Source organism: Cibotium barometz, chromosome 33 (assembly GCF_041138505.1).
Source record: "Cibotium barometz isolate CiBa-2024 chromosome 33, ASM4113850v1, whole genome shotgun sequence".
NCBI lineage: Eukaryota > Viridiplantae > Streptophyta > Polypodiopsida > Cyatheales > Cibotiaceae > Cibotium > Cibotium barometz.
The window spans coordinates 945462-967945 of record NC_141078.1 but is presented as its reverse complement, the minus strand read 5'-3'; the positions used below and the strand labels follow the sequence as shown (position 1 = coordinate 967945).

General features: G+C 50.5%; 1 protein-coding gene across 2 annotated transcripts in view; it reads right to left on the bottom strand.

Moving 5' to 3' along the window:
* The window catches only part of LOC147619171 (tRNA synthetase class II (D, K and N) family protein), an 89144-nt gene that overhangs the window by 44144 nt on the left and 22516 nt on the right, over positions 1–22484 (bottom strand). For both annotated transcript variants that reach the window (XM_086772793.1, XM_086772791.1), the window contains exons 3-5: positions 14638–14747; positions 14416–14527; positions 14269–14340 (exon numbers count right to left, since the gene is read on the bottom strand). In XM_086772793.1, the coding sequence (XP_086628919.1) occupies positions 14269–14340; positions 14416–14527; positions 14638–14747 (294 nt within the window). The remainder of the gene's footprint in view (positions 1–14268; positions 14341–14415; positions 14528–14637; positions 14748–22484) is intronic.

Here is a 22484-nt window from a genome sequence, read left to right as displayed (position 1 = left end):
GCCGCTGCGCCCCCCCTCTCTTTCCTCGCTGCTGCGCCGCCCCCCCCTCCTTCCTCACCGCTGCGCCCCCTCTTCGCCATTTCGCCACCCCCCCCCCCGCTGCCGCCTGTTCGCCTTCACCCCCCCGCTGCCGCCTTCACCCCCCCGCTGCCGCCTGTTCGCCATTCCCCCCCCCCCCGCTGCCGCCTGGTCGCCCCCCCCCCCCTCTTCGCCTGCTCTCGCCGCCTCCACTCCGCAGCGCCCCGCCTCCCACCTTCTCGCGTTTTTCGCCGCCCCCCCCCCACTGGGCCTCTCCTCTTTTCGCCGCCCCCCCCTTCCCTCCATTGTCGTGTTGCTTCCCATCCCTTGGGGGTTTTTGTTTTTTTTCCCTCTTCGTCTTCAGTCCTTCCGCCTCTTGGTGTGCATCCCGCTTCTTGTAGGTTTTTCGCTTTCGCCTCGCCTTCGCTTGAGCTTCAGACTCTGATGGAGACTCCTCCCGCCTCGTCTCAGAGGGACTCTTGCGTAGCCCCCTCGCCCGCCACCGAGGTCCTCCCCATCAGGCTTTCTCTTTCGCCGGAAGAGGAAGCGAGCCTCACCGCAGAGGTGGAACGCCTTCAGGCTCACTCCACCATCTGCCGTATAGTCGGCACTCGCCCCAGCAGAGGGGAGATCAGGGATCTACTTCAGGCTCGCCTTCTTGCAGATGTGGGCAAGATCCTTGATGTACAGCTCTTGGGCCGGGGACATTATCAGATCGAGTTCGAGGCCGCCCAGAGCGTTGCCAAGGTCCTTGCCATGAGTCCTCTGGATATCAGGGGCGCTCGGGCTTTCTTCAGGCCTTGGCAGCATGGATTTGACCCAGCTGCGGCGGAGCAGGGAGAGCGCCTCTTCCATATTACAGTTTGTTTCCCTGGTCTCCGCCGGGAGTATCTTCCGCTCCTCTCCAGGCTTGGAGCACTGGTGGGCTCGGTTCTTGAGACGGGCCCCTCAGCAGCTTCAGTGGTGGCCAGAGCAGCTGGGCTACCTTCGGTCAGAGTGTTAGTATCTGACATCTCCTCCCTTCCTAAGGTCATTCAGCTACCTAGGATAGGGGGGGGGTGGATAGATCAGAGAGTGGAGTTTTCGGGGCTCCCGAACCAGTGCTTCATTTGCAGACAGGTCGGTCATTTGGCCAAGGCCTGCCCTCGCAGGAGACCTCGGCCCTCACCACAGCAGCAGGCCACGGATGGCCCGCCCACAGATTCGGCTCGGCAGGATGCCTCAGGGACACCTGCTCAGGCCACAGAGACCTCGGAGTGGCAGCCTGGACAGGGGCGCCGTCGAGGGAGACAGCCACAGCAGCACGCTCAGGTACCGCTGCAGCAGCAGCCACAGTCTCAGCCTCACTGGGTTCCCGTGAGGAACAGATTTACTCCCCTTCAGGAGGAGACCCATGCAGCGACCGAGGACCAGGAGATGCCAGCTCCCCCTCCTTCACCTCCCCCACACCCATCCCCTCCCACCGCCTCGCTTCCACCATCGCCTCCTCCCGCCTCCGCTCCGGTCTCGGCAGCGACTCCCTCTCCGCCTCCTTCGCCTCCCCCTCCTCCCCCTCCGCCCGCCTCGCCTTCCCGGGAGGTCCTGGCAGCTCCCTGGCGCTCACCTGCAGGCCGGAGGGCGCTGAGCACTGACCTCGCTCGAGCATCACAGAGGAGACCTATGCCGATTAGGGCCTCACGGATTTCATCTATTCGTAGTCGGCTGAGTCGCCTCGGCATTCGACAGCGCTCGGCGGCGTTTGATTATACCTTCACACGGCTTTTTGGAGCAGAGGGCCCCCATGAGCCAGCACCCATCCGAGTGCATGTAGTGATACCTCCGGCCCGCGGGGAGGAGGCACTAGACTCAGCAGTGGCCTTCTCGTTTCCTCTATGTGGACCTTGTGACCGGGAGTGGACTCTAGAGCTCGCTCTCAGCACGTTGAAGACTCAGGCAGTTGAGTTTTCTCACCACATGAGCGATTTGGAGGTTACAGATGTGCTAGGCCGACTTTGGGAGTTGGCTCATTTTGTCTTGGATCCCGGGGGTGTGGATACATCCGGGATTCGGCATTTGGTCGTGCGCATAGTTGCAGATTTGGCGCGCGACCCAGGATATGTGAGCATTCACGAGGTTACTATGTCAGAGCAGGAGGCAGTCGCCATGGGTCACAGCCACTGGCGCCTGATCCGGGATTCTTGCAGTACACCGGGTGGGCAGACTCGCAGCCGTTCGGATGGGGACTACTCTCCATCCAAGCCGCTTGCGAAGGCCCGCCGTACGGCTGAGACAGCATCCACCTCAGTAGGACATCCATGAGGATCATCTCATGGAATGTACAGGGCCTTGGCGGAGCACACTTTATACGCTATCGAGGCTGCTTGAGGCAGGAGCTACAGAGATGTCTGGTTGGTGGCAGCATTGACATTCTGATGATGCAGGAGCACCACTTGGGTGAGAGCAGGATCCGGAGATATGGTTCAGTGATGCCTGGTAGATGGGACACTTTCTGGTCTGCAGGGTTTGGTCCGTTGGGTGGACAGGGAGGAGTATGCATGGTTATTGCAGATGCATGGCGGCAGGCCATTGTGGACCGAGGGATCATTGTGCCTGGTAGAGCACAGTATGTCATTCTGAGGATGCATGATGAGCTATTGGGTGTGCTCAACATCTATGCGCCCAATCATGCTAGTGCCAGAGCAGAGTTCTGGACTCAGGTTACAGATGCATTGCCAGAGGCCGCACATTGGTGTGTTGGGGGAGACTTCAACATGCTTGAGGACCCGGCAGATAGGGTGGGAGGCAGTCATGTTACAGTGCACGGCACGGAGCTTGCAGCTTGGGACCGGTTTTGTATGACGCTGAGGATCACTGATGCATGGCAGCATGGGGCTTTCTCCCGGTCTCAGGACAGTCTTAGTTTCTCTCGGTCGGATCGCCGGCAGGGAGGGACTAATCTATCTCGGATTGATCGCTTTTATGTGGGCGATTGGTTGGGGGAGCGAGGGGGCTCCGTCGGCATTCTTGCTGGCACCTCATTTTCAGATCATGCGCCAGTTATACTGACTTTGGAGGAGGGGACACGGGAGCCCAGCTTGCAGTTGAGGATCCCAGAGAGGGTACTTGCAGACCCCAGTCTCGCTGAGGACATTGAGAGGATCTGGCATGATAGTCAGTGCTCTGACCAGGATGCAGCGGGCCAGTGTGCCCAGGGACTCATTGATCTTAGCTCTTTTCTACACGCTGCAGCTTTGACACGACTGGGAGAGATTCGCGAGCGGGAGCAACGGCTGAGACGCAGCCTTGCTTCGCTACAGCGCCTTCAGGAGCAGCAGCCTGCATGTGAGTGGGTGGCGTCCCAGCTGAGCCAGGCACGCCAGGAGGTTAGAGAGGCAGAGGAGCAGAGACATGAGTTTTACTATCGTCGTCAGGCCTCTCAGTGGACGCAGCTTGGTGATAGAGTGACTGGGGAGTTTTTTGAGATCACTGGACCCCGTCATGCGCGAGCAGGGGTTCGCCAGCTTGCTAGACCGGATGGATCGATAGCTACTGAGCTCGGGGAGATCAGAGCCATTGCCACAGCTTTTTATCGTGACTTGCTTTCAGCGGAGCCAGCCACTGAGGATCGAGATGTATGCAGACAGACTGTGTGGGCCCATGTGCAGAGGAGGGTCACAGACCATATGCGCACAGTTCTAGGTGCGCCTCTGTCAGAGATTGAGCTTGCCGAGGCCTTGAGGGTCCTGCCGCGACATAGTTGCCCAGGGGAGGACGGACTGACGCCGGCCTTTTTTATGCGCTATTGGGACCTTTTGGGGCCAGGCCTCCGCAGGGGCTTTCAGCATGTATTGGACACTGGGGTGATGCCGCAGAGCTTTTCAGAGGGCTTGATCTATCTTATCCCCAAGGGGGAGGGAGTATCGGATGACATTCGGCATTGGAGGCCTATTACGATCCTCAATACTGTATACAAGGTCTTGGCAAAGGCCTTGAGTTTGAGGATCCAGCCCTTCCTGGGGGAGTTGATTCATGCTACTCAGACAGGATTTGTCAAGGAGCGCAGTATCCTTGACAACATCTTTACTTTCTGGGAGGCGACGGCCCGAGCTAGGTTTCTTGGCGAGGACTTGGTCGTGATGCTTCTCGATTTTGAGAAGGCATACGATAGAGTTGATTGGGGATTCTTAGAGGGCACTATGCTACGCCTGGGCTTTGAGCCAGGATGGATCAGAGGGGTGGCAGCTTTGTATTCCACAGCTCGCAGCCAGGTGCTGATTGCAGGAGGTCGGGGGCCGAGTTTTGAGCTGACCAGATCAGTCCGTCAGGGGTGTCCTCTCGCCCCTTTCCTTTTTCTCTTCTTTGCGGAGGCTATAAGTATGTATTTGACGGCAGAGGAGGTTGGTTTGAGAGGACTTCAGCTCCCAGTCCGGGGGGAGGATTTGCTTGATGCTGAGTTTGCAGACGACACGGGCTTATTTTTGCATGGCCAAGAGGCCAATCTTATTCGGGCAGAGCAGTCGCTCCAGGTTTTTAGTGCAGCTTCGGGAGCATTGATCAATTGGCGCAAGACAGTGGCCTTTTGGATCAGTAGTGCTCCCACTCCGGCATGGAGTCCGGACCCCGGTTTTAGATGGATTCCTCCCGGCACAGCAGTGCGGTATTTGGGATGCCAGATTGGCCTCGATTTGTCACCTGAGCAGCAGATTGCCCCGCTTCTTCTGAGCATTCGGAAGAAGCTATTGTATTGGAGTACAGCTCGACTATCCTTGGCTGGGAGGGTGGTGGTGGCAAATCAGGTGTTGTTAGCGACTATGTGGTACATTACGTCTTGCTGGATTTTTTCGAGCTCTTGCATCAGCCAGGTACAGAGGCTGATCAGGAACTTTCTGTGGTCTGGGCGGGACGGTCAGCCAGCTCGGGCAAAGGTTGCATGGGCAGTTATTACACTCCCGCTGGCTCAGGGCGGTTTGGGCATTATAGATCCAGTCGATCAGAGTAGAGCCTTATTAGGGAAGCTTATTGTTCGGGGGTTGCTTCCAGGCGCTGAGCCTTGGAAAGAGCTCCTCTTGCAGCGATTGCAGGCCCGGGCGCCTCCTGCAGGGGGTACTTGGGCACCAGAGATTCGCTGGATATTCATAGAGATGAGGAGGACAGGCCTCAGTAGAGGATGGGAGGACAGATTTGCTTTGAGTATCCTGAGAGCTTGGGAGCTGCTGAGACCGGGGCTCTCTCAGCGGCCTCCGTCTTGTGTTGAGGAGCGGGCCAGGCAGCCGCTCATCTGGAACCCAGCGGTTCGTACAGAGCAGGGTCATATGCTGGGTTCTCGGCCTCGTCTAGCCTGGGGACCTTTAGCGGCAGGCCCAGCTCGTAGTTTTGGAGACTGGCAGGCTTTCTGCAGTCTACCAGAGGAGACCCAGGTGGAGAGGCTGAGTCACTTCAGAGGGGGGTTGATTATGAGGGATGATATTCAGGAGGCACTTTCAGAGGAGTGGTTCACACCTCTCGAGCCAGTGGCCCCACGGTGGATGGGTGCCTTCACACAGTTGGAGATCCTGATTGCTGTCAGAGCTAGCACTGAGGATGGCAGATGCCTCTATTATGAGATTCAGGATGAGGGCCGACTCCAGAGAGTGGAGGTGGAGTCGCCTTTGGTTGCAGAGTGTACCTTTCAGAGGATTCGGGTAGTGGCTGCCGCTTCTCGGAAGTGGCATATTGACCCCGACCCTGCTGACGTGCTCCCGGATTGGCGTATATGGGCATATGCAGCGCGCCCCTTGGCCCGGCTACAGTGGGACCCCGGAGAGTACGAGTGGCATGATCCTTATGCATCCCTTGAGGCCACAGAGATCACATTTTTCCAGTATACTGTTCGGCTGGGACGACATATTTTGACGGCGAGGAGGACGGTTTCTCCAGCGGCAGCGGGACATTGGCGATTGCAGGGACTATCACAGGAGTTCCTGGAGGATTTCTGGGCTCGACTCTGGGCTAGTCGACAGGCCCGCAGGATCTCGGCTTTTCAGTGGCTGGTCGCCCACAGGGGCTCAGCAGTTGGCACTTGGCTTGTTTATAGCGGTCTTCCGGCGGCCTGCGTCCGATGCGGCCACCCTATGGAGACACAGAGACATTGCCTTTGGGACTGCCCTCAGGCACAGCAGATTTGGCTGCGGATGCTGCGTATTCTAGCCCCCCTCTCTCCAGAGGGTATGTTTACGTGGGGTGCCGCTGCTTGGTCGACTTCGTCAGGGCCTGCTATGGGCTATGAGATGGAGCAGGGCAGTCAGGCCATCAGATTTATTAGGGGCCAGCCTCGCCTGGTTCCGGCACCGGATTTCTCGTCCGACAGCTGGACACAGGAGAGGGATTTACGATGGGAGCTCCTCAGCAGCCTCACCATCTGGTTCACCTGGAGGGCCCGGTGCTTCACGGCCTTTGAGGGGAGATTAGAGCCACCAGCAGAGACTGTTCGGGGGATTTGGCAGGAGTTGATCCACACCCTGCGAGGACAGTACGACCGCATCCAGGGAGACTCGGATGAGGCGATTTTACGGCGCCAGGCCTTTCATACCACTTGGCGCTGCGGCCCGTTCTACACCCTGCACACGGGATCCCCCCGCTGGCACTACAGGCCACCTGTTTGGCTCTTCCCCCCCCCCATTGTATGATTTAGCCACTCAGTCCTTTAGACTGATGCTTGTATTTTGCAGCACCTAGGGAGAGTCTCCCGGGCTGCCATGATGTATTCACTGCTCTTCTCTCTGTTAGGAGCAGGAGAGATCTCTTTTGTAGCCCTACGGGCGTTTTTTTTACATAACTAATGAAAGGATCTTTTCTCGGGAAAAAAAAAAAAAATGTTGCCACCACACATGCCACATGTCACATCAAGTTGCCAAGTGTCCCTATGAGGTGTCGCCTACATACATCATTAATTACATAATCCTCTTCTAAGAGAATGTTTCCATGTACAAGAGAATCCACACACTAGCGGTTGTTCACACACACTAGAACCGCTTTATTTAAATAGCTTAAATACACACATTACACTGTTATTTTACACAACCACCTAGCATTGTGTTTATTCCCACATTAATTACCATTAATATCTACCAGACGTTAGGTCTCACTCCGGATTTGTTCTTTCGTATGTGTCCTACAACAAGCTTGGCTAGAGCGGCCTTCAGCTCTCACTGCCTTCTTCTTTGTTCGAATATTTATCATCTCGAGAGGGTCTACATGTACCCTTTCATGCTTGTACTGGTCATTTTATGAGACCTTGCATTAGCATATTTTAGCAGATATTATTTAGGATTTTTTCCAACATTTTATGAGCTTTTTTATGCTATTTATGGCATATTTATGCTCACAACTGTTGTTGGCCTGCTGCTGCAGCTGGCCGACTAGCATACAATGGAAGTATATAAGGGATCACACCCTTCACCTCATTTTTCATCTCATTCTTGCACAACTGTTGGAGGTCATTGGCTGTAGCAACAATATCTTATGCTTGTAAACACCTACGCGCTTCCCTCGTGCTCATTTTTAGCAATAATCAACCATTCTCAACCTTCTAGGATTTGTGCTTTGGGCCTACAACCTGTGTTTGCTCTTTCTTTCATGGTATCAAAGCCAAACGCTGATCTACAGGTGGGAAATTGCTGCATTTTTTTGATTGGAGCAGAGGCTTCATCAACTTTGCTGCATTTTCTGCATCTGTACTCTGGGACTGCTCCGTTTTTGCAGTCGGAGGCTGAAGCTCTCTACTAGGTGCTGAGGACAGGGTTCCTCTTTTCCCACCCTCCCTCCCTTTCTTCTTTCTCTCCTCTTGCTGTGCACAGCTTGAGAGGAGGCTATTTGCTGTTTTTTACAGCCCTCTTGATTCAAAGAAGGTTTCTTGTCAGAGGACATGGCTTCAGGAGATTTCTCTATTGCTGCTCCTTCTCCAATTCATACTCCAACACCTTCACTGCTTGGATCCCCTGCTCCCGCTCCCCAGGTGGTTCCTCTTCCCAATCTTTCTTCTTTGAGTTCTCTCCTCCAGGTCTTGCTCCCACCCCTACCCATATACCATCCTACAATCCTCCCCAAGTTAGTGACTCCATGAAGCTTACAGCAACCAACTATGATACTTGGTCTTTCTACACTCAGTTATTGCTAGAAGGAGCCGGTGTGTGGATGTCCATCTCCACACCTCACTTGGTGGACCCTGATTTGAGAAGCATATTGGATGCTCGGGCCCGTCTTATCATCATCCATTGCATATACAAGCCCAGTTTATCTCTACTCGGAGTAATGCTCATCAGATGTGGACAGAGATCCAAAGGAGGCATGGGAGAGTTTCGACAATGAAGATTGCCAAACTGGAGTCAAATTTGGAGAAGCTCACAATCAATGAGTCTGATAACATGGTTGAGAAGATTGGAGAGTTCACCCATATTAAGCTGCAGCTTGAGGAGTACATGAATACAATCAACAATCCTATCTATAAACTTCTTGGTAAACTACCTTCTTCCTTTGATTCTTTTAAGGATAATATTTACTTGCGTGATCCTCTTCCTCCTTTTGAGGAAGTCGTGAGTTATCTCCACGACAAGTGCATGCTTCGCAGAAAAGGCAAGTCAGAGTCTGCTTTTGTTGCCTCTGACAAGGGCAAAGGCAAAGGCAGAAAAAGAAACTCCAACAACAACAACAAAAACAAAGGCAAAGGCAAGGGTAAACAAGATTGAAAGGAGTCCAAGGACAAAAGCAATGAATGTGATTACTGTGGCAAGACAGGTCATACTGAGGCTCGCTGCTTTGCTCGTCGAGATAGCTCTCGAGTGGCCAAAGCCAAGTATAAAGCCAAGATGCTTCCAAAGAATCTGACAAGGACACTACAAACAAGGGCAAGGACAAAGTTTCATAGGAGAGATCTATCAAAGTTGCATACATGCCAGTCAGATTCATCCACTTCTTCACAGAATTCTCTCCTCGTGATCACAGAGATGACTTCTCCAGAAGAGGTCGATGACACATTTGACGCGGTGGAATGGGTTGGTGACAGTGGTGCTTCTGTCCACATGACCAATCAAGCCCATATCTTGGAGGACTACCAGACTCTCTCTTCTTCAGTTCGCATCGGTGACAACTCTTCACTTCCTGTCACCGGTGTTGGTAATGTTTCTTTGGGTTCCACTGCCACCTTACATGATGTTTTATAGGTACCATGTCTTTCCAAAAATCTGTTTTCAATGTACAAAGCTTCTCAAAAGGGACTTGGTGTGTACTTTGATGATGAGGTCATTGAAGTGATCGACAGGAAGACTAGACTCTCGGTTTTTGCCAATGGAGTCACATATTCATCAACTTTTCTCCCCCTTAATGGCTTTGGTTTCTGAGGCAAATACTACTCTACGGCATTCTCGCTTCGGTCATGTTCCCATTGCTGCCTTACAGAAGTTCCATTCTCAGCAGGTTGTCACCGAACTACCTCAGCTCAGGTCTCTTTCACACATTTGCTCATCCTGCATGATGGGCAAGCATCATCAAGAAGCATTTCCAGAGGATGCCACTCATCGAGCAACCCGAAGATTGGAGCTTATACATGCAGATCTTGATAAACCCATGGAGGTTGAGTCCCATGGACTCGATATTTTCTTCTTCTTGTGGATGATTTCACTCGCAAAGTCTGGGTATGTTTTCTGGCTCGCAAGTCAGATGCTTTTGCCAGTTTCACGACTTGGATTGCAATGGTGGAAAATCAGTATGGGGGTACAGTTTCATTTCTCCGTTCTTCCCTATGTGTCCTCCGGCAAGCTTGGCTAGAGCGGCGCTTCTTGCCTTTCTTCCTCTATGGCTTCCGCTCTTCTTTGGTATTCGAATTTGAACCGAAGTCTGAGTCAGAAGTGTCTTCTTTATATCTCAGCTCCTGGCTGTGTAACCAACCACTGGGAGCTGGGGTGCCGCCTGAGCAAATCCTGAGAGAGCGACTTCGTGAAGAGGTCCACCGTACTGTCCTCCGTCGAACAGAACTCTAGCAAGATGCCATCAGCAACGATCTGTTCACGAAAAAAGTGCCTCTGGATGACCATGGGTTTCTCCAGTGGAAGCCCAAACCTGCAATGTAACCTCCTCCTGCTCCAAAAAACTACTCCTGGGCCATAAGTAGATCCCCTCGTGTCCGAATCTCCTCCCCAAACCGAGTCACTCCAACCATGGAGTCGGACTCCATCCAACAATCCCCCTCCTGTGTACAAGAGTCCATGATCCTTCGCATGCCGCAGAAACCACATGAAACGCAATCCTGCCTCCCAAAGAGACATCTGCAACCATGAGCTCAACCGCCTCATCAGGAAGCTCTCGTCCAATCTGGTGTCCATCAACCAGATCAATGAACCATACAGCTTCTGAGTCACAGAGACATCACACTGCTAACAAGGATCAACACCTGTTACGGTGCACAAACAAGTCCTGGAAACCTAATGAAACCTGTCAACCACCCCCTCTGAATCCGGAACCACAAAGCCTAGAGAAACCACCTCCTTCTGCAAGTAAGCACCTGCCACCTGCCTGGCTTTCCGAAAGGTCCCCGTGGAAAGAACATCCTCATCTACTGGAGGTTCTATGTCCCGAACACTACGAGACATCAGAGCATAAGTGACCTGTTCAGCTTCCTCTGACTGACGAACACAAGAACTACCAACATCAGTACTGGAAAGTTCCTGCCAACTGCTGCCTTCTACTGGCAAGCTATCCACCACCTGGTCTCGGAAAGCCCGCACCTGCAGCGTATCCACACTTAAGTGGCCATTACCAGACTGCCACTCATCACAAACCTGAGGACCTGGGAGAGAGAGTGCTGAAAGCCTGTAAACTCCATTCTCCACTCCACCTTCCCAAACCACTTGGCCTGTTGCTTTGTCCCGGAGAGCAACAAAATGCTCATCAAACTCCACCCGTACGCCAGTCTTGCAAACCTGATGCACTGACAACAGATGAAAACCAAGTGCCGGAACATACAACACCTGAGAGGAATGCTTCCCCCCTCTGCCAATCGGGAACTATCTCCAGCCTGCCCTCACTGTGAACTGGGATAGTGGATGTATCACCAGTAAGAATATGACCAGAAAGCCTGCAGAGATCCTGTAAACCGGAACGGGAGAGAGTCATGTGCCTGGAAGCACCACTATCGAGAATCCACTCCCGAGTATCTGTTGCGGAGAGTCCTCCAATCTCCTCCCTGCCGCCTAAAGAAAATGAAGCATCGGTGTCCATCACCTCCAGGTGCACAAAAGCCGGAGTCTTCATGATTGCTGCTGAGGAGTCTTCACCCTTCTCGGTCTTCCGCTTGGGACACTGCCTCCAGTAGTGGCCTTTCTCGCCACAATCATTACAGGTCCTCTCTGCCTTCAGTTTCTCGCGGTCAGCGTCGGACTTCTTCTCAGAAGACTTCTCCAATGAAGCCTTCCCTTTGCCCGAGTTACGGTCTTTCGACCGTTGGCCAGTTAAGGCCTCCGAACCTCCACCCTGAGGAGGGTTCGTGAATCGTTCCTCCTGGTCCAGGACCATGGGGCATAGTCACCAGGGAACGGGAACGGATATGGGAACGAGGGGCCAATCCGGAACGGGAACGGGACCCCTTGCAATCCGGAACGGGATCCGGAACGACACGTTATCATATTTCAATACACATGAGTAGACAAATATACAATTAAAAGCAGGCAAAAAGAGACAAATATACAATTGAAAGTAGACAAAAAGAGACAAGAATTTGATAGCAAACTCAATGACCTTGTTCATATTTAGAAAACCAGAAGTACAATAGCTTGTACAATGTTGATATTGATGTTTTTTTTTTTGAACGTTGCAGGGCAGCCTGGCAGCCTGCAGGTCGTCTTTCAAGTTTCAACGTTTTTTTTGAACGTTGCATTATTTATTCGTTAATTTCGTTTTTTGATTTGTTTTTTTTTAGGGGTCGGCGGCGGCGCTCAAAGCAGGTATCCTCTTTTCTTTTTTTTAAGGGTTACGGGTGCCCAACGTTTTGGGCACCCTTTAAAAAAGGCCCAAATTTTGGGCCTTTTTTAAAGGGTGCCCAAAACGTTGGGCACCCATAACCCAAAAAAAATAAAAGAGGATACGCTATTACGCGCCGGCTGCTGGAGAAAAAAAAACAATAACATCGCCGTTTCGCCGTTTCGCGCATGAGGGAAAAAAAAAATTAAAGCCACGTAGCTCCACGTTCCGCCGTTCCCAAGGTGGCTTCCTCCACGTTCCCCCGTTCCACACCAGTGGAACGGCGTTCCCATGTGACTATGCCATGGACACAAGCTCCTCCCACGTTATGGTGCTGAGCCTGCCACTGGTAATCAACGACGAGTAAAATGCTGAGTACGAAAAGAGCAAGTGTGACAACAACGTGATGGCTATGTCCTCTGACGATATCTCCTTCCCAGCCTGAAGAACTTCCTGCTGAAGAGCCTGCAGCTTGTTAATATGCTCCCGCATCGTCGACGACTTTGCAGGGCTCATAACCCGCATCTGTACTTTCAAGGAAATCCTCTTCATGGGCGATACGCTGTTGTAAAGTGAGGCCAAATGCTGCCATATACCTCTCGCCAACGTCATGTGCTTTACATGATTGATTACCTGTGGTGTGCAGTTGAGAAAGATAAACGAACAGACCCTGGCGTTGACACGATCCCACATCTGTGTCTGGGCCTCCCGGTCCTTTCGGATCGACGGTAACTCCCCTTCCTCTACTTCCGGCCGTTGAACACCAACAACGACAAAATCGGCGAGGTCGTAAGACTCCAGATCGGATTCCATCATCACCTTCCATATGCCGTAGTTGCTCCCGTCCAACTGACGGTCCACCGGGAACGTGGGGAGTGTCGGGATCTTCACATGTCTCTCGGCCATCTCAAACAGATCTGCCATATCGGGGATGTACTCTGAAAAGGGTGGGTGGGTGGAAACAAAGAAGAACTAAAACCTGCAAGTGGCTGTCCAGCAAATCAGCCCGCCTTCCTCTTGCACCTTCTCTTCCCGATCAGCCCAAAACAGTCCACCAATCAGCCACAAAACAGTCCCCCTCTTGCTCACACAAATCCCAAGACCTATCTAGAGACTAGGGCTCTGATACCATGTCAGAATACGCAGCGGATATGATGACCAAATCTGGGAACACACGAGCAAAAACACAGGCAGAAAAAACAGCACGAGAGAGAGAGAGAGATGTAGGCGTTTAACTCTGCTTGATATACACAAGAAGATCCCGAGAAATGATACCAATAAGGTATGGGGGCTGGGGTCCTATATATACATCCCATAGAGGGCAGTCGGCCAGCAGAAAGAGTGCCCACGGCTGAAGAAAAAGTCCCACGACTGCATAAATGCAGTCGGCCAGCATACAGATGCCCACGACTGATGAAAACCAATCGGCCAGCAGCCCTGTAGCCCACGACTGATGAACATCCAGTCGGCCAGCACTGGAGTGCTCCTGGCATCATCTGGCAGCCCTCCCAAGCCTCAAAAAAATGGGAAAAAATAGGGGAAAAATGCGGGGAGTGAGGAAAAATGATAAAACACCTGATAAGGGCGGGCCCACAACAAAGGCCCTGTTTATGGGGTGTTTTGTTGTCCAAGGACTTGGCCAACAGCAATCGGGTATAGGTAGGGGTAGTTCCATGAGCCTATAAATAGGCTAGAGCAATTCATTGTGTAGTCATCTGATCCCTCATAGGTGGATGGGTCATAGGCATAGATGTTACCTTTTGGAGGCCATGTTGGATTGGATCTATGTAAATCTTGATACATACATCTATACAGAAAACACTGTTTCAGCAACATCTCTCTGTTCATCTTTGCGTTTTTGCACAGTTCTTAATACATGCAGTTCTTCCGCATGTTACATTGGTATTAGAGCCTGGTAGAAGTCCTAGAGGTGCTGAATTGGTGCAGATTAGGAAAACGCACAGTACAAAGGTGGTTGTTTTGGTCCAGACACGAAAACGCAGCCAAGTGGTTCTTCAACATCAGGTATCCTGATGATCCCAGAACGGGGGCAGCCATGAGGTATAGAGCCCCCAGGTGAGTATCACGGGGTATGAAGCACCCAGATGCTCAGCCCAGCAGCCATGGTACAAGGATAAGAAGAGTTCCTATATGTCAAGCTGAGTGGACAGTAATCATAAACCATAAGCATGGCATTACTCATAAGCACATCCCACAAATAAAACAATTCACTGATGAAATTGACAACATTATTTTCCACCCAAAAAAAAAAAGCATCACTACCTGCACTCGAGAAGGAACAAGATAATCTCGAGCACCTTCGGGAGTTGATCTTGACAGAAGTGGAGTTTCAATCTGTACAACATGCCACCTCTCACTTGTCAAAAAAGAAGTTCTTACCTGCTGAGAGTCAAAAGTATTCTTGCGTACCTCTACAAAATTGTGTTCATCCTCTAAAAACCGTCTGATTGTTCTGACAACTTTGTGGCGAAGCCTTAAATTTGCATTCATCTGTGGGCGTCGCAAATCAAGATGCCGATATCTGACAGTAAACAACTCTGTTTGACAATCCAAGAAAAAGCTTTTGCTTACAAAAACTCCATGTATAAAGCGACGTCTGTTTTGAGGTCCAAGAGTGTGTTTCTTGGATACCTAAGACGGACTTCCTCAGTGATGACATCCTTTAACTCCGGAGGTGTGGTGATGAGGAATGGTAAAACGACCCGAACGGGATTTAATAGCTGCAAATCCTCTGCAACAACCTGCATATTGAAAGTATATAACCATGTTAGCTTTAGGCACAATGATGGGATCCAGGATCCAACTACTGGGCACTCAAATTGCCTTGACCTTTAAGGAAGTTTAACAACCGGCAACGGCTCTGTTGAGTAGCTTAATGGTCAAGCATAAATCTCACTCCAGCCCCTTTATATAAGAAAAGGCTTTCCGTAAGGGAAAGGAGAACCGAGCTCTTTAGACTTTGCTACACCAAGATTCTACAGCTATCGTAAGCTCCCTCTCTCAATTTCGGTGCATATCTTCTCTCTCTCTCTCTCTCTCTCTCTCTCTCTCTCTCTCTCTCTCTCTCTCTCTCAGAGGATGATATGAGCCTATGCTCTTTGTACATGGATCAGCTCTAGCATCTCAGCTTTGTCATTTTCTTTCATTTTATTTTAGTACCCATGATGGTGTATTCCATGGACATGATGTAATCCTTTTGGCCTCACAGGTCATTTCGGCCTTTTGTAGACGTTAATATTACTTGCTCTCTCTCTCTCTCTCTCTCTCTCTCTCTCTCTCTCTCTCTCTCTCTCTCTCTCTCTCGCCAGATTAGTGTCCATTCATAGCACCTGGGAGCTTCCCCGACACCGGTATGCACGACTTGCTTTAGAGTCCTCTCATCAGCTAGCCATGGAGGGAGACGCTTCATGTTGGTATGCGTAGATAGCATCCTGGTTTGAGCTCCATGGGTTCAGTTTAGACAGACTTCCACCCTTCCAATACTCTCTGGAGGCACCCTCTCTCACCTTGACACATTCTAAGATTAGTAGTCATCAAACAGGACCTCATTCAGTTGGACACTAGGAGGACATGGCTAGAGCCCTCACAGGAGTTGGGGACGAAGATGGCTTTCTATAGAGACCATCTTCTCCGCACCACTGAGGATGGCTTTATACTTAGACCGAGCTACATGGATACCCATCTGTCTCATGGATTGAGGTGCGCCATTGGGCAGATCCGCACCTCTTCACATCAGTTAGAGATAGAGACGGGCAGATTTAGAGGCATACCTCCAAGGGATAGGATTTGTCAGATTTGTTGGATAGAGCCAGAGACGGACATCAGTTAGAGATAGAGACAGGCAGATTTAGAGACATACCTCCTGTGTCAGATTTGTTGGATAGAGCCAGAGTCGGAGGAGCACCACATCTGTCGCTGCACAGCATATTATGAGATTCGAGGGTGCTACCATTGCCTTTTCAGAGAGGGATTTGGACCACTGGCTAGAGTCATGGACTATTGTGATCAGCGATGCTTGGGTTTTTATCTCTGGAGATCCGCAGGCTCAGAGAGTCCATTATCAGGAGCAGACACCCGACTGGCAGGGAGTCCACACAGAGACAGATTACTGACTTCTTTAGAGGGACTACCCGGGAGGACACACAGCCGACAGCCCAGCAGTGGGCGCCCCGTGGGACTCTAGTTGAGAGAGCTATCCAGTTGGGCAGATCCAGACGCCCAAGGGCTCACGGATCCTCACATCGAAGACGGTGCCTATGCCGGAGGATTCAAAGCATCATTGCGAGGCATCGGGCTCGTCCGACCAAGCATCTCACTATGGCAGATATCCAGGCCATCCGGCAGAGACCCATGCTAGAGCTCCTAGGATGATTACCACTCCAGCCATATACTGTTGTACTCACTGTCACTTTTGTACTCCCCCATATTCATGTATTCATGTATCCATGTACTCATGTACCCCATTTTGACTAGTAGCATTAGCTTCCCACTCTCCCTAGTTGCTGCTTCCGGATGCTCCCTACTGATGTATTGTAGGGCTAGATACTTACCTTCAGTTCTTTCTTTTCTTTTCCAGACAGTGTATCACATGTCACATGGTTGTAACTTTGGTCTCATAGGTCACTTTGGCCTTTTGAAGACGTTAATATAACATTTCATTTCATTTCATTTCTCTCTCTCTCTCTCTCTCAATGCACGGACACAAAGCCGACAGTGGGACATTTATGATTTCGAGCACCCCGAGGTGATGCACACACTAGAGGCACGGGAGCTTGTAGGGTGTAAGAGGACATGGGGCCGGATAACACCAGATATGGTCATCACCTACTTGAGCTGGGAGCCCGACACCATCTCGTTATTTGTAACGGGATGAGACAATGGCAGGATTCAGGAGCACTGACATGCTTTCCACGGTCAGGGGGAGGTAGCACAGTGGACTACATCATGGGGTCCATGGAGACCACACAGGCAGTGACATCTTTCACCATCCCTCCCTATCCTATCGGTGCGGATCACACGTACCTCTTGCTGTCACTAGCGAGCTCCACACCAGCATCCACACAGCCCACACAGGCATCGCATATCACTTTCTACTTCACCCATGACCTGGCAGACATATATGAGCATCATGTATATGACGGGCTACTCCATATGGATCCCCTGTCACCCCTAGACACACTCACCACTCAGATGTCATCTCTACTACATACGGCCGCCACCCGCCGCAGCTTCCCCCACTATACACGCATTGCACACACACGTAGATCTAGGAGCATGCCCCAAAATCGGTGGTATGATGATGAGTGCAAAGAGCTATACAGACACCTCCGTGCCCAGAGAGCACTGGGAACCATTACACAAAGACAAGTGAGCCGACAGATACGGACCCTCACACGCCGTAAGAGGCATGCATATGAGGAGGCACAGTACTAGAATATGTACCACCTTCTCATGAGCAGAGATACAGCCACTGCATGGCGCAGGATGAGAGAGCCTCGCCCTTGTACCCCAATTGAGGATCCACACACATGGCACACATATGCAAAGAGCCTCTAGTGGCACCACTCACATCTGGTTATAACCACTCTTCAAATCAATACGACTAAAACAAGCCGTGCCATCAAGCTTATCCAAAATGTCATCAATACGCGGGATTGGAAATCTATTCTTGATGGTGAGCTTATTTAGAGCTCTATAATCCACACACATGCGGAATGACCCGTCTTTCTTTTGAACAAGAAGCACGGGAGAGCAATAAGGTGAGGAACTTGGCTGAACCAAACCTTTCTCTAAAAGCTCATTAACCTGCTTCATGATCTCTGCGTGTTGTGCAGCACTCACACGGTATGGCCAGGCTCAAGCCTGTGATGCCATGGCTTGCCAAGCAATACATCACATCCATTAAGTGGTGCAACCAAGAAATGCTCATGATCAAGGTAACCCTGGATATGTATGCGCAACTTCCCTATAAGTGGGTGTATGCGCAACTTCCCTATAAGTGGGGTAACCTGCACCTCTTTACCAACAAAGGCAGCTTCTGCTTCAATTTAAGGCCCCATGTCCTCAACCTCAATACCCAAGGCGGCTGCCATCTGAATAGAGATGAAGTTATTTGTTGCACAATCATCAAACATAAATAGGACGGGCTGATCCTTAAATTGATCCCATGCTTTGCATACCATCCTCTCTTTTCCGTCATGCTTTGTGTTTCCCTACACATCGGGAACTGCATGCACATCTACCTTGGTTTGCTTGTCCTCATGCTTTGGTTTGTGGTTAGGGCATTGTCTAAACATATGCTCCTTGCTGCCACAAGAGAAACATTTCCCCTCCTTGGCATATTGCTCCCTTTGCTCGGGGGTCAAGCCAAATTTGTTCTTCTTTGGCCCATGATTCTTAGATGAGGTATTTTCAGCTCTACCTCCCTTCTGGACCTCCTGGAAGCTCTTTTTAGGTGGCTGTCCACCTTTTTGCAAGTTTGGGACAGCCTTATCTTTGCCCTTAGAACCCCCTTGATCTTGCTTAATTTTGCGCACCAATTGCTCCGTAGCAAGAGTAGAGGCTATAAGTTGTTGCAAAGTGTGTTTCGGGTGCAATTCAATGCCCAAACGATAAGCTGGTTGCAATCCGGAGCGAAACTTCCTCTTTCTTTCATCCTCGGAGATTTGCATAAAGGGAGTTACCTCAAGCAACACTTTCCAAAACTTATTGACATACTGCTGCATACTTTCATTATCTTTTTGCTCAAGTCTATCCCACTTTTGGGTGAGAGTTTGCTCCGCATTAGGTGGCAAGAATTGGGCATAAAATCTATCCTTAAACTCTTTCCAAGTGCACATGGGGTCTTTGGTGGTCTTTTCAGTGATCCACCAATGGGCAGCTGTCCCCTTCAAGAACATGCTTGCATGACGAATTCTGGACTTCTCAGTGAAGTCCTCATCACTAAAAGCAATATCAAACTGTCCCACAAATGTTAGCACTTTAGAGGCATCATATTCTCCATGAAAGGCACCAAATTTCACGGACTTGTCCCTTCCTTGAACTCTTTGGGCTTCTTGGGATGTGGTACATGTTCTACTCTTTTTCTCTTCCCCTTATCCAACGGAGCAGCTCTCTCTGCATGAGCTTCATGGGCAATGATAGGTGTTCCACTAGCCAAAGTGACAATTCTTGTGGCCCCACTGTATGTGACTTCGCTGAGAAATGCCTTGCCACGACACAACTCAATAGGCAAGGTCTTTTGGCTTGCATGCCGACCGTTGTCCCCATGATGTACATACCTAGAATCCAAATGGCCTTGAGCATGCATAAATCTGTTTCCTCCTATGCCATGAGGAGTGGATGCACGGCGAGAGGTGACCGATACTTCTTCTTTATGCAAATATGATCTCAACCTTTGAGAGACTGGGTCTCCATGCTGCAAACGGGGTGGATTCTTGAACATAAGCTATCCATCCTCTCTCTTTGAGGTCACCCTTGCGGATAAGATAAGAGAGTGCCAGCTCCCTTAGCTTCTTACCCACTTCTCGAGCCATAGACTCAAAAGTCATGTCCACCATAGCATCAGCTTTCTTGGCTTCTATGACACTTTGTACATGGGGGTCCTCATGCAAGAATTTCAACTCTTGCTCTTTTGCCTGCAAGAGCCTCTTCATGTGCTCCAACTCAGCCCTCAATGCATTGGGCTCTTCCTCGTGCATGGATTCTTTACCACTGATGGCTGTCCCATGTATGCACTATCATAGACGCACTATCATAGACTCTCTCCAGAGGCGTATGCCTTCCATGCAATGCATCAGCATCCCGTGAAGCACTTGATTGGTCCCTCGAATTCAGCACTTCCAATGGGTTGCCCCGGCTGTCCATTGAATTAAGTGTTCGTGCTAGCTTCCGATCTCAAAACTCCGTGTCTCCACTTAAGAAAGAGAGACGACCGGGCTCTAATACCAATGTGACCACTCCCAACAAGAGACCTATAGATCGGAAGACAATATATACATATTTAGAACACTTAATTTAACTGTTATAAAACAATGAAAACAACATCAGCAACACAAATACTGGAAATACTGAAAATACAAATGACACCAGCACTGGGGCCGGAGAGGGCCGGTCCCCCCCTCAATACTTTTTGTATTTCTTGGAGTATTTATATTTGTACAAGTGTCACGGGCTTGACAGGCCAGATTTCTCCACAAGGGAGTGAAAACAACCAAAAAGAATGGGTTCAAGTCGATGAAGAGGTGTTGGGTAGAGTAACCCCAGATCACAGGCTCATTCCCACCTTCACTAGGTGGACACCTGCCTTTCACTGGTCTTCTAGGACCGTGCACCAACAGGCACGCCCGTACTGACGCAGGCCAAGGAGTACACCGCGGAGGGAACGTGGCCTGGTTCTCCCCAATGAGCTTTGCTCCCAAATTCCCTAGTGAGTTTAACCTTCACTGGCTCTCAGAAGCTCTGAGAGTGCGGTTAACATCACCACACAGGGAAATATACTAGCCACATCAAGAAGAATTTTCCTGAACATGGCCAGCATATACATGCCATGCTCCTGCACTACACAACTTAAAGCATTTTCTGAATTTAAACTAGCAAATTTCAAATTTATTCAAATGAGAAAAAGAATAAGAGAGCACTTGGTACGGTGAGTACAATCCAGATACAACCGGTACTTTTTGTAGCAGGTACAATCAAGCACTTTAGGTTCTTCACAAGTATGCAAGTACAACCAACCAGGTACTATGCAGGTACCTCTACTTGCAGCAGGTACAGTAGGTACACCAAGGCAGCCAGCAAGTACTGTAGGTACGCCACAGGCAGCCAGCAGGTGCTGTAGGTACACCAGGGGCAGCCAGCGGGTGGGGACAGCAAGTACACAGGGGCTGGTATAGCCGTGGACAGCAGGTACAATCAGAACTGGTACAGTCGTGGACAGCAGGTACAATCACAGCAGATACAGGCGTATGCAGCAGGTACAGGCGATGGAGAGTAGGCGGGTACAGCCAGCCATCTTTAGGCGTGGGCAGCCGTGAGGAGGCAATGGAGAAAGAGGAACCACCAACCCACCACCTGGGGAGTTTTTAATAAATGTTCCATGCAAAAAGGCTTATCCAAGGTTATAATACCTTAATACAAAATTTATACTTATGGTGGGGGCACCCACACTAGGAAGTAAATGTCCAGCCCAACTTTAAACGTGTGTAAACACATTAGCTTATAACAAATTAAGGTTTACTCTAGTTTATGGATTTCACCTTTTAAAAAAAGGAAAATGAATATACTTACCACCTGTTCATACGCCACATCACCAAGTCAGCAAACAGCATTTCACGGTACACTAGGGGCGTCCCCGTCCAGTGTACTGGCACGGCATAACAGGCAGACACACGCAAACAAGTCATGCAAAAACAAATTTATGCATGCGGGCATAAATGCATGTGCACAAATAGTAGATGAAATCTCCCTTTCATGAAACTTGTACAAGAGGTTCCTGTCGGGCACAAGACTGGCGCGACAAATATAAATAAATATGTCCTGGTCTTCCTATGGAGTGACAGTCCCATAGGTAAGACACCATCCTGGCTATACACGGGTGGCACCAACAGGCTCCCGTCCATACAGCACGAAGCAAATCACACACGAGTGACACGAAACTGATTCTCGTCCATGTGACGCAGCACTAGTCGCACACGGGTGGCACTGATCTGGCTCCCGTCCATGTGACACCATAAAACTGGCCCTTTCACATGGGACACTGACCTGGCCCCATGTGAACATGGCACAAATCTCGCCGCTCTATGGAGTGACAGTCCCATAGAAATGGCTCCAAAAATGGAGATGGACCAAATGGTGACACTTTGTACCTGTCTAAAGTACCATCTGCATGAAACTTGACTTTGAAAATCCATTTCACACCAATAACACGACAATGTAAAGGCCATGGTACCAAAGACCAAGTGTTATTCCTCTCAATAGAGGCCATCTCTGCTTCCATGGCTTGCCGCCACTGCGGCTGTGAAAGAGCCTCCTCTGGACCCTCAGGCTCATCAATCTCTTGGAGAGAACTCATGAGAGCATAATTCACTGTGTGATGAGATGTGGAAGCCCGAGATGAACGGCATGGTCCACGGGTGGTGGTAGAGATCTGGTTATGGAGCTATGCATCACTGAGACCAGAACCTCTAAAGAGCTGCTGAACCCACCGAGGTGGGCCAGCCTTCCTCTCAAAGCGTGAAGAAGATCCAGCTGCAGTAGAGAACTCGTCCAATGCTGCTGGAAGTGGTAATGAGATAAGCACTGGTGAGGGTAATCTCGGAGTCAAAGAAGGACTCGTAGAGGGACTGGGAGCTGCAAAAGCTGATGCAACAGGAACGGGTGACTGTAAAGGAGCAGCTGGCACCGGGGTTGCAGAAGGGGGAGGAGGAGGAGCTGGACGTGGAAGAGATAAAAGATCACTAGCATCTGTCGGGAATGGA